This window comes from Dermochelys coriacea, chromosome 7, assembly GCF_009764565.3.
Source record: "Dermochelys coriacea isolate rDerCor1 chromosome 7, rDerCor1.pri.v4, whole genome shotgun sequence".
Classification (NCBI taxonomy): domain Eukaryota; kingdom Metazoa; phylum Chordata; order Testudines; family Dermochelyidae; genus Dermochelys; species Dermochelys coriacea.
The window spans coordinates 54,943,900-54,956,433 of NC_050074.1; the positions used below are offsets into that span (position 1 = coordinate 54,943,900).

The window sequence follows — 12,534 nt, forward strand, 5'->3', positions numbered from 1 at the left end:
TGCAAGGAAGGATAACTTCTCATGATAAAAATGGCTCAGACTGTGACCCTTGTGTCTCTAGAGAAAGAAGGGTTACATGGAGGGTCACAGTAAGCCTCTGAGGCTAGCGAAATCTGCAAGGAAATGGGGGACCCACGAAGGCAAGGACAGAGCTTTGTCACACTAGCCAATGTGCCCGATGTGGCTAACATCCCCACGATCCACCCTGTTATCTTATCAGCGGCTATGAAGTGCAGCGCTAACCGGTGGGTTATCGGAAAGGACCTTTATCTCTCTGCTTTCCCCTGTCTATTCCAGTCCCTGCTGCCTGACTCACTTCCAAGCCCACTGGCCCCGCTCCCAGCCCCATTCTGGGAGCAGAAATAATCCAGCCATGGTGGACAAACACAGCTGTACAAGGGCTGGCATTGTTGACACTACATTTCTGCTCTCATTAAGGATGACCTCACAGCCCACCCTTGGCCGCTTCACCCGGCCCCTCAGAGCAGTGAGGCTGTCTTTTGACTTGGGCACATGAATCCGAGGGGGAACAGTGCACTCATTGTAGAGCCTGGCTCTGTCCATCTGTCCAGTGTCTTTCTATCCCCAGCACACACATCAGGATGGTGCCAAGGGCCCATCTCTGCCTGGGCAACCACCAGCAGCCGCCTTCAGCCTTCACTGGGAACCAGCATTGCATTGACTGCTCCCGGGCAGGGTCCTGCAGCTCTGGGAAGATGCTCACAGGGTGGAGAGCCACCCCTCCCAGCCAGGGGCAGGGCAGGGAGCAGCCCAACACATGCCCAGACTCTCTCTTAGGGTGGGGACTGCCCCTGCAGTCTGGCTGAGCAGCATCTCCCTCCATGTGGGCCCATAGATTTCAAGGGGGCTAAACACAACTCCAGGAAGGGGTAGGCAGAAGGGGGCTCCATGCAACTAGGAGCACACAAGCTGCCCAGATAGATCAGAGCCTGGGTCCAGCTCGTCCAGTGTCTTGCCACCACAAGTAGCCTGTGCTCGCTGCTTTAGAGGAAGGGGCAAGACCCCCTGTGGGGTCCGGCTATGGGCAATCTGCTCCCAGGGATGGCACCTAAGCACATTTCCACCAGCCCTGTCCCAGCCCCCGGTTCTCTCTCCACTCTGAGATCGGCACAGCCTTTACCCTAACAGCCCAGTAATGGTTCGCAGGGCTGTGGGGGAGCATTGGCTGAAGCCCCTTGGGATGGGTTGGGTTGGGTCTCACAGGGGTTCAAATTGCAAAGGCGCTTTTGGCCACCATTGCATTTGCACCTGCAGCACCAGCCCATCCTCCCCACAGTGAGTCACAGTCCCCAGGATGTCCAGATCACCTGCAAACTGCCAGGGCAGTGCCCATGAAGCTGCCTCCTGCACCCGTTGGGCGCAGGAGAGGGGAGCATGAAATTAATCTGATGGGTCTATTTCACAGGTTATGCTCTTATGCAATTGTACTCAGATTCTCTCTTCTGCTCTGGTAAAGCAATGCCATATGCCTGTCCCAGCTGGAGTCATGGGGAGAGGCGGAAGTGAGGGATCTGCACCAGTGGGGGAAGAGAGAAAGAGGCTGGTAGAGAAGAAGAGACAGGGGCCTTCTGCAGCCCTAGAGATGCTGCACCGAGCGCTTGCTGAAGCAGCGGCCCTGGCTGACACCAAACCACACAACCTGCCATGCCGTCCGAGGGCTGCAGGGCCAGCGTGAGGGAATTGAGGTGTTTTTAACTCCAGCCTGACTAGACATGTCCAGTGTCAGGCATCCACACCTCCCTCCAGCGCCTGTGAGAGGAGCTCCCTGGGAGAACAAGTCCCAGCATGGCATGGGTGGCAAGTGGGAAGGGAAGATGTGAGCTCAGAGGGAATGACAGCTTACAAAGTATAATTTATCCAGGGTCACCACTTAGAGCTGGTGGCCGACACCACCAGAGGTGTTTACAAATTCTGCTGGACTGAGCGTGTAGGCAATTAGATCTTGGAGATTGCTGGGTTCATTGTAGTTCTTTAGGGAAGCTGTTCTACAGACACTACTCAGTTTTTTCAGCCCCTGAGAGTCTGGGCAGATCACTACTTAGCTGGAGAACTGTTGGCTATTTCCCTGTAACCCAACACAATCCCATGCTGTCAGCAGTATCCTTCATGGTATTTTATAGTTCTCCACCCATTCCATCATGAATCATCCCCAGTACCTGGGAGGGAGCTCAGGATTATCCTCCCCCTTTTGTACAGGGTGCGAATGAGGTAGAGAGCAGCAAAATGACTTACCCAGGGCCGTAGGGAAAATTGCTATCAGAGCCACCATTACACTGTAGGGGTTGCTGGCCTTTGCTTAGGTACCTGCACCTCAGGCGCAGGCCTTTAAAGGGATACTTGAAGCGATTGCGAAAGAGCCAGTGTCCTAGGGATTGGCAATAGAAGGACAGATTAGAGTAAACTTGCACAGGGATAGCACCTTTCAGCCAGTATGCCCCCAGCACTTCACACACACACACACACACACACACGGGCACAGGGAAGCTACACCCCCAACTTTGCAGCAGTGCTGCTGATTCTGGATGCCCACCCAGGCTGGATTCTCAGCAGTGACCCTGTTGGTGTCAGCAGGAGCTCCTCCCTTTCTGAAATGAGCAAGGGTAAGGTAGCAGAGGGACAGATGGGGAGGGTACTAGCAGGGATGTTTACAGGGGAGCAGGCACACAGCTAGATATTCAGTTATTCCCCTCTTTCTGTGTAACCCAGCCTATGTTTAGCAATGCCCATAGCTGGGGGCATACAAGATAAGTAGAGCATGCAGATAGAGGAATGCCCCTACTAGAACTCATGTGGGCATCCCTTAAGGACAATTGTTCCTTGGCTGCTGAAGGACTGTTGCAGCACAGAGCTATCCTTGTACTTCTGCCTTGGCCCTATGCTTTGTGTATGGGCCTCTGCCCTTCACTGCAGGGCAGATCCTATTTTCACCCACACAGCCACCGTGAATAGCTTTCTCTAGCAGCTCTCGGCTGTAGAGCTAGACAAAGTTTCCCCTCCCCCTTCCAAAATGGCATATCTAGGTTGGCTGAAATACCTCACAAATTCAAGCTGAAGTCCTCAAGGGGGGGGGGGGTCGGCCAGAAAAAAGCAATTCCAAGAAGTACAAGGTTTAGGTTACATATTTTTAAATGACACCTTTCACTTTGAATTGACTGCCCCTCCCCCTCAAAAGGTAAGAAGCCTCAACAGCTAAATAAAGGGGCTCCATTTCCAGTCAAACAAAACACTGAACCTGGAACAGAATTTTACTTTTGTTTTGTTGAGAAATTCTCATTTTGGATCAGCCCACAATGATGCCCTGCCCCGATTCTTCTGTTCAGCTGCTGAACCAAAATACCCCAAATCTAATTTGCACAGCTCTGCCTTGAAGTGTGCAACAAGTTTCATGGGTCCTGCTAAGGAGAAGCTATGCTACCTAGTCTTGAGTGCCACCTGCTGGCACTTTTTGTATATACACAGTTAAAGGAAAAAGAAAAGGAGTACTTGTGGCACCTTAGAGACTAACCAATTTTTTTTTGAGCATAAGCTTTCGTGAGCTACAGCTCACTTCGTTGAATGCATTCAGTGGAAAAGTGAGCTGTAGCTCACAAAAGCTTATGCTCAAATAAATTTGTTAGTCTAAGGTGCCAAAAGTACTCCTTTTCCTTTTGTGAATACAGACTAACATGGCTGCTACTCTGAAACCTGTGTGTATGCAGTTACTGGTAGTGGGATCCATACGAAGGGGACTTTAAAAGCACTGTCATTAGGTTATCAAAACTGACAATTAGGGAGGGGAGTTATTTTACTACCAGTAGATAAGAAGCTGCAATTCCCAAAGTGGGTGGTGAATGAAGCCACAGGATTGCCTAAAAAGATTAAAGATTTCCCTAAGTCCTTCAACCAGTCAGGACACATGCCAGAGAGAGATTGAGCTGATCAACGGAACACCCAAGCTTCCTGGAAGATAAACACCATGAAAGGGATAAAGAAGAGGGGGAAAAAAAAAAAAAAAAACCACACAAAGCAAATCCCTCAAAATAATCACTGAATGCACCCTTCCCCTCCCAAGGCAACAGGGAAGGGCTTGTATTGCATGCCTTGATTTCCTCCTGCCTTAGAGACTTCATTTGCAACAGGTGTTCTATAGCTGTAGGGGGAGAAAGAAAGAATACATGTGCCCTGTGAGTAGGGTGACCAGCTGTCCTGATTTTATAGGGACAGTCCTGCTATTTGGGGCTCTCATATAGGCTCCTATTACACCCCACCTTCTGTCCTGATTTTCCAGACTTGCTGTCTGGTCATCCTGTCCACCTGCTCTAGGAGCCCATGCTGAGAATTGCTGCAAGCAGACCTTTCCCCACCTCCCTGCAGCCCCCCTCTGCTCAAGGGGCTGGGAAAGAAGACCCCAAACCTTGGGTCAAAGGCTGACTTTCAAGAGATGCCAGCGAGGTAGCTGCTGTTACATACAAAGCCCTGGCCCAGAACCACAATGCCTGTGAGTGATTTAGCACCAGGTTCCCCACAAACACATGGTGTGCTACAGGAGAGAGGCAGCTTCCTTCTGTCTATGCCCCAACCCTGACACCACTCTTTGCATTGGTCTCTACTCCCCAGAGGAGGCGGCTGGCTATCCAGGGCCAAATAGAGACCCTGGTGCTGTATTGTTACATTTAAGGGGGATTCTGACAGAGGCCCTTAGTCAATCCCCCAGATGGGGGCATCACCCCCTTGACCCTCCTGCCAAGCACATACACCAAGTGTCTGAGTTCGCAATGCCCTTCATGCAGAGTAGGATTACTATTGCAACACCACATCAGGAGAGTCAAACTAACCTGTCTCAGTCTAAATCCAGCTCACGTTCCCTATTGGGGGTGAACAATCTACTGTTTGGTAAATTCTGCTTCACCCTCATAGGAAGTGCTGACAAAGGATCAGAAAGCGATGTCATGATGAACGCTTAGCTATTGCAAGCTAGATATCCCTGTGGTAACTTTTCTGACACCTCCTGCTTAAACCCTCTAAACGTCAGAAGGGTCCACCCTCATGGTCTGAATTTTGCCCTTCTGCTCCACAGGAGGTTTCTTTCCTCCCTGAGCTTCCCTCAGGGCACCTGCGTTATGGTTTGACAGGTGTACCGCCCCCATCAGACTCCACCTGACAATGTCCCCCTGTTGGGAAAAAGGAAAAGAAAAATCAGGTGGAATCTCTATCTGTAGATGTTTAACACCCTACCCTCCCTGCACAAAAAAAAAAAAAGCTTAGAATTGGAAACGATGCAGAGAAGGACAACAAAAATGATTAGGGGTATGGAACAGCTTCCAGGTGAGGAGAGAATAATAAGACTGGGACTTCCCTGCTGGGGGGGGGGGGGGAAGGGAATAAATAAGATAGAGGTCTATAAAATCATGACTGGTGTGGAGAAAGTACATAAGGAAATGTTATTTACTCCTTCTCATAACACAAGAGCTAGTGGTCACTAAATGAAAATAGGTGGCAGGTTTAAAAACAAAAGAAGCCCACACACACTGCTATGTCCATCAATGGACAATAGCCAGGATGTTGTCCATAACTTGTTTGCCAGAAGCTGGGAATGGGCGACAGGGGATGGATCACTTTATTACCTGCTCTGTTCTTCCCTCTGGGGCACCTGGCATTGGCCCTTGTTGGAAGACAGGATATTGGGCTAGATGAACCTTTGGTCTGACCTAGTATGGCTGTTCTTATGCACTACCCCAATGCCGCAAAGAGACAGTGGAAGAGTACTGCTACCAATCATTAAAATCAGTCAGTTGAGCTAAGTTAGAGGGCTTTCCCCCCCCCCCCCCCAAGCTAATCTTGGATCTATTGGTGCTCAGCTGCTGTTTGGCTTTGAGATTTCCAGATCACACCTGCTGTGTGCCAGAGGGGACAGCTGAAGAGCACAGAACACTAGCTAGCTCCCCCCCCCCCCCCCAACAGCTGTCTTACTAGTCAGTGTCCTGCTCCCAGCTAGCACCCACTACAGACACAGGTGGTAGAAGGACAGGATGGTAGCTGCCTAGGGGACATAGATGGACTCTGCATTCTAATACCATCACTCATTGTGCCAAACTTGCAAGTTGTTTCCCCTGCCTCCCCCAGGGCCAGGCCATACTGCCCCAGCCCAGGAAACAGAGAAAGCATGCTTGCAATAATGTTTATTGTATCACATGGATCTCACAGGCTCTGTTTCCTCCATCTGCCCTGCATGATGGCCATGAGCATCACACACAGTGCCCCCATCAGCACCACACCAGCTAAGGCCAAGATCCAGGCTGCTCCAGTGTTCCTTGATGATCCTATTCAAAGAAAGGAAACTCAGTCTGTAGCAAGCAAGTTCCTTTAGAGCCCTGATCAGACCCCCATCCTGCTCCACTATTTGGTCTAGCCACTGTTTCCTCCTCCAGCTTTCCTAGTTACAGGCTCAGCCTATTATACAGTAGTTAACAGCAGTATGCTGTAACTAGACTGGTTCTCTCATAAACCCAGAGTCCTTCCCATCTTGATATCAGAGTGGGCTATTGTCCTAGCCCCTTGCCACCAGGCCATGTTTGCTGAAGATTGGATGGGTTAGTGCAGCCAGTGGTTCCTCCAGTAGGAGAGTCAGTAGCAGCTCTGCATGCCCCTGCAGTCCTGTCTCTAGGCCATGCTGTCATGGGCCCAGCCTTCTCTGGTGGCAATGTGAGACCAGTGTGCTCAGAACATAGGGTTGAGAGTTCCCTGAAGGCTTTAAGCAGGATGCCCCTAGAAGAGTTATTCAGATTAGGACAATCAGAGGGATGCATGCCTAGTGATGAGTTGAGGCTGCCCTCCCTCCAAGTCCATTTGGACACAGTGGGATGAGGATCAGCAATTAAATATTACTAGCCCATGCCATAGGGCTGTAAACCCAGATAAGCCAGTCAGGTTGGAGATTTAGTCAAGGAGACACGAGTGAATTCCCTGAGCATCCTTACAACTGGCCATGGGCAGGTCAATGACTGAATTAGCCTCACTGGCTTGGTGCCCTACCACTGTAGGGTCACCCCAGGGAGGCCTTGACTGAATGATCTTTGGAGAGGTCCTGCCATAGGGAGCTCCCCCACAGTGGAGATGTTAGAGCTTAACCTGTTGCCTGAAACTAAGGCTTCTACAAAGAAGGACACTAGGCCGGACTCACCAAGTTCTGGAGACACTTCCCTCTTCTGCCTGGCCTGGAGGAGAAACACAGGCCCCTGGCTGGTGATGTGGGACAGCCCATCTTGAAGGTGCTGCTCAGAGCTCCTCTTGCCCCCTATGACAGACAACAGCTGTTTAGCTGCAGAGCAGACAAGTCTGGAAGTCCTGTTAACCAAGGAGCATCTATGCTTCCATCGCCTCATGTCTGAGGCAAGCTAGTCAGAGCTTCAGCACAGCTCCCTGAAACATCTGGTGTTGCCTTGACATGGCACTAGAGAACGACAGCTGCATTGTCAGCCACATCCACTGGAGCAGGAGGGGAAGTGAGCTCCCATTCCAAATGGAGTGGAGAACTCCTCACTGGTTTGTTCAGAGAGGTGACCTTGCTGTGCAAGCAGCAGGGCAAGTTGGAAACTACTCCCTTTTGATGAACAGGAAGCCCAGCTGTCTCCAGGCCAGATGGGTTTGTGCTCATGGCTGATCAGATACATCCATGACTCCTGGCAGCCACCCCACCTGCTCCCTCTTCACCACAGGCCAAGCAAGGAGGATGGGAAGAAACTCACGGGCTCCAGCAGGGCAGGAGAGGGTGCAGGGCTCCAGCCTGGAAGGCTGGCACACTGAGGCGCTGCAGTGCAGGTACACCTAGGAGTGGAGAGAGAGATGACGGTTCAGGTTGGACAGGCCCCTCCTGACATGCCCTGCCTTTGCTTACAGGGGAGTGAAGCTACACTCCAGCTTACAGGGTCCTGAACCTGTGGGGTGGGTGGCTGGCCTGTTAGTGTAGGAGGACTGGAGAGGCTGGGCAGTGAGGAGCATCATGGAGGTCAGGGAGATGAAGAATCTTAACCAGCCTAAGGTTTGCCCGACACTTTGTTGCATGATGTTCTTGTCTCATTAGGGAAAGAGATGACTAACATGGAAGGGAGAAAGACTTGTGGAACAGGACCAATATGACAGACATGGTGCAAACATGCAGAGTGCTAGAGAGTATTGATCAGAGACTGATCGTCCCTACTGGAATAGAAGGGAGGTTATACCGGCCCTGTGAGCACCCGCTGGGAGGCAGACTCCATGAAGGTGAAGGTTCGGATGATGAAGCGCTGGTGATGAGATGGGAACTGCAGCCCTAAGGTGGCTCCCACAGGCACCAGCTGGGTGCGGTAATTGTCTCCTGTGTATGGGCACCTGGAAATGAGGGGAGCAGTTGTCAGAAGGTGCCCTGCACTCCCCAGGCCAAAATAGAGACCCCTCACCCTGGTCCCCCAGTCACTCACCCATCCACCAGGATAGGCCACTGTGGCTGCTGCTGGGGGTTGGTGCTGGGGGTGGCCCAGCACTGGTGCAGGACCAGAACCAGATCTGGGTCAGTTCTCTGCAGGATCCGGACCTCCACGTAGATGGGGTCCTGCAGAAGCTTCACCACAGGGTAATCTCGGTCTTCATAGAAGAAGCCATAACTCTGCTCTGAAACAGTTAAGTGCAGAGGGGTCACTGCAGGTCAGTATGAGATGCAGGTAGAGAAGCTTAGTGCATCATATGGGACCAATACCCACAAGCTGTTCAGGGGGTAGCATTCCCACTGTGCTAGATCTAGCCCAGAAAGGCAGCCCTGCTCCTGCATTGTGAATACTGAGGACAGATACAGCTTACTTCCAGCTGAGAGAGAGAGAGGTTAGTGTAAATCTAAAACACATCACTCATCAGCCTGAACAGGTCAGAGCCTTGTCCCACTGCCAGGCTAGAATCTCATGTCCCAAACCCTCCCATCCCACACAGTATTTAGCTCCCCTCCAACTGAGAGCCAAATCCTTCCAAGAGATCTGTGTGAGCCCCCGCAACAGAGCTCTCCTACCTGTGGCAATGCGCAGCTCCAGCACCAGGGGACCAGGCTGGGACACACCTGGGGGTGGGGGCAGGGTGAAAACCTGGACACTCAGGGGGAGGAAGTTTCCACTGATGGAGTAGCTGCAGCGGACCTGTAACCTAGCAGAAAGCCAACAAGCCTGAGTTGGCCATGGCCAGACATGCACTGCAGAGATTCAGTTGAGGGGTAGAAGTGGGAATCAGTCAGAACCTGTGAATTCCAACTGCCCAGAAGCCCAAGACCATAAGTAAAGAGGGACACCCCAGTATTGCCCTTCCATTGACTTGCTGTGTTTTTAATCATCTCCGTTAGACTCCATGAGCAGACAGAACACAGGGTTCTGGGGAGAGTCACTGCAGTGCCTGGCACATGCCATGTAACAGCTGGCTGGAGGAACCGCTGGCCCTGAACCACTCCCATGCTATTGCCATGAGCTGAGCAGAGTTCACATGACAGAGGCAGCTCTGGAGATGTAGAGCAGAAGAGGGTAGAGGTACCAGCCCCAGGAGTTACCTGAAAGTACTATCCCGGGTGATGGAGCCCAGACTCCAGGTTCTCACATCCCTGGATGCCACCAGCTCATTCTCATATACACCCTGGTCTCCAGCCATCTGGAAGGAGAGATCAGTCACTGACTCCCAGCTTTGACTCTTGCAGGGCCAGGCTTCAGATGAGGGGAAGCCAGAGATTTGCCCCAGAGGAGCCACTGTTTGTCCAGCAGGGTTTGTCGCTGCATCAGCCTCAGAAAGGGACTTGCCAGTGCACCTTGTTTGACCTAAACCCCCTTCTATTCCAGCTGAGGGAGACCATCCTGGCCTCCCCCAGCTCAAATCTTACCTGGAAAGTCGTGCCACAGGCAGACAGTGGGAACCGGAACAGGACAAAGGCGTTGTTCTGCCCCACAGGGACACAGCCAGCACCACGCCCATTGGCCAGATGCACCGAGTCCAGGATCAGGGGGGGCAGAGTCACAGCCCGAGAGACCACGAGGGAGAAATGGCCATCTGGAGTGCACTGTGCTGTCACTGGAAGGGAGCCAGGGACAAGTCAGGGTCACCTTCCTACCTGGGTTAGCCAGTCTCAGGACACTGGAGCAGAAGCCAGCAGCTTGTCCTGGAGCTGGATAAGAACCCACCATGTTCTACTGCATCCCTCCAGGGCACAGGCTGGCACTGCAAGGGACCCTGGTACATATAGCTCATGGTGGAGCTGTAATGGCCATGAGGCATGTGCTGTGGATTCCAGGGCATGGGGCTGGGTCTGTTATTGGTCACGGCTAAAGCACTCAGCCATCAGTTTGAGGCTGGATGGAAAGCATTGCACATGGCCTTGCTATCACACTAACTAGCCCAGCACCCAGCTGTCTGCAGGACTGGGTACATGGTAACCCCACTCAGCTTTGATGCCAGGTATCTCAGCCACTGCCCCCCCACACCCACATGTGGGACCATTACAGTCAGCTCTGGACAATTCATGTGCACAGAAACTCACCTGTGTTGCCATAGTAACAAGGCTTCACCCTATCACTGGGGTTGTAACAACAGCCTTGTTCTTCACAGACTCCACGAGCAATGGGTGGGGAGGCACAGGGCAGCCTGTCCTGGCTCTGGATGGCAGCACAGACATCAGGGCTTGGAGCATCCAGGGCTGGGGTGAGACAGGTGGGAAGCAATATGGAGCTCAGAGCAAGGGGAAGGAACTGAGACTAGGCTGGGCTACAAAGCATGCTCCCTCCTGGCCTGGCTAGGGCCTTTGAGGCTCTCTCAGGACCCCACACATTCTGCAGGGCAGACATCCTGCCTCCAGCTCACACTCTGCTGAGGGGCTTCAATCTGAACCATCCAGCACCAGGGGGAACCTGGTCTGTGCACTCTCAGCCCAGACACTCACCATTTCATCCAGGACCAGTTTGGGTAATGGGGTAGTGGAGACATGGCCTCTAGGGAAGCCTCCAGCACCTGTCACCATTCCCAGGCCCTGCCTGGAGCCCTTAGGGGCTAATGCAATACAAAGACCATGAACGCCAGGCTCTCCTACGTGAGGAGAGCAGCCAAGCAGGAGGGACTGCTCTCTGCCAAGGGCATTGCCTTGCTCAGCCTGCAAAGAAGGGCAGTCACTGGCCACCTGACCCCAGGGAGGAGAAGAGGGAGACACAGGCCTTCCTCATGGAGGCAGTCCAACATCTCCCTTTGTGTAACTGGGGGAGAGCAGCCATCTCCACAAGATCATTCACAGCCACAGGCTGGGGCATTCAGCATAAGACACTAGGCCCTCACCTGGCAGGCTCCTGGGGCACCTGAGCACCTTCTCCTCATGCAGGGCCCTGCGCCCACCAGCAGCCATCCCCTCAACACCAACCACCATCAGGTAACCGCCATCCTGGGGAGAGAGACCCACAGACATCAGGGCTGGCAGAGCAGCAAGCACAGAACCCAAGGCAGGTGCCAGAAGGTCACTCACCCATTCAGAGACATAACAGCCACCATAGGAGGCACCAACTGTCCTGGAGCCATCTGCAGCCTGGGAGACCCAGACCCCACAGCTGGAGTCATTCTGCAGAGCATGCAGCTTCCCAGCCACATCTAGGGAGGAAGAAGGAGATCAGCAGCCAGTGCAGGGGAAGAGGGCACAAGAGTCATCCATGGAGCTACTGCCCCCTGCACAGAGGGGACAGGCTCTTGGCTATGTGTGGGGGGGGGGGCAGGTGGGGGTTGCCTAGGCCAGGCCAGCACAGAAGCCCTGCCCAGCTCAGGTCAGCCATTGCTCAGGCTCCCTAGGACTCAGCCAGCTGCTAGGCAGGGCTTGGACAGGCAGAAGGATCCCTAGGACAGCATCAGTCCCTTCCCCTCTCCCTAGGGCAACACACTGGGCTCCCTCCAGACACCCAGGGAAGGTCACACAGGTCTGGCCTCACTTACCCCAAGCAGTCAGTGCCAGGGAGCCCTCCCCAGCCTGGCCAGGAGGCAGCATGAACTGCAGGCTTCTCTGGCTACAGACCAGCTCCCTAGGATCCACCAGGGCTCCCAGAGCCAGAACAAAGGGGTAATACAGCAGCCAGAAGCACACCATTCCTCCATAGAGCTGTCTCCCCCACACCCCAGCCATGCTGTTCTCCTACCAGTGACCCATAAGGCATCTGCCACAGCCTGCCTCCTTTGTACCCTGCAGGCAGCTGGGATTGGCCAGAGCCCAGGTGGCCATTCCTGCAGGGCCAGGGGAGAAGAGCCCAGCCCCGCCCCTGAGGTCTCGCCACACCCTGCCCCAGCAAGGAGAAACCTTGGGGGTGAGATGGAGCTTCCTGGTCCTTCTCAGGAGGATGTGGAAGATGGGTCTGTGTTCATGGCATGTTACTGAGGGGAGGTCAGTTTATTCCTTCCCATTGGAACCCCGGGAGGGTTCAGACCTTCCTTCCTCTCCAAACACTGGCGCTGGGCCTCGCTCTGCTGAGGGGTCAGCCTGGCCCCTTGCCAAGGTCTCCCTGCTGCATG

General features: G+C 53.3%; 1 protein-coding gene across 2 annotated transcripts; it reads right to left on the bottom strand.

Moving 5' to 3' along the window:
• Positions 1–6,164: 6,164 nt before the first annotated feature.
• On the bottom strand, positions 6,165–12,177 carry LOC119858811 (zona pellucida sperm-binding protein 4-like). 2 transcript variants are annotated; one of them, XM_038410253.2, is made up of 12 exons: positions 11,965–12,177; positions 11,507–11,628; positions 11,323–11,425; positions 10,538–10,693; positions 9,884–10,071; positions 9,560–9,657; positions 9,035–9,165; positions 8,457–8,646; positions 8,220–8,367; positions 7,746–7,824; positions 7,181–7,294; positions 6,165–6,320 (listed from the first exon to the last, which is right to left on the bottom strand). In XM_038410253.2, the coding sequence occupies exons 1-12, from the start codon at positions 12,149–12,151 to the stop codon at positions 6,199–6,201; spliced, it is 1,638 nt and encodes a 545-aa protein (XP_038266181.2). In that variant the 5' UTR covers positions 12,152–12,177; the 3' UTR covers positions 6,165–6,198. The 2 variants fall into 2 exon arrangements, with proteins under 2 accessions (XP_038266181.2, XP_043374891.1); XM_043518956.1 differs by having other exon boundaries at positions 11,323–11,628; positions 11,965–12,175.
• Between the last annotated feature and the right edge of the window lie 357 nt (positions 12,178–12,534).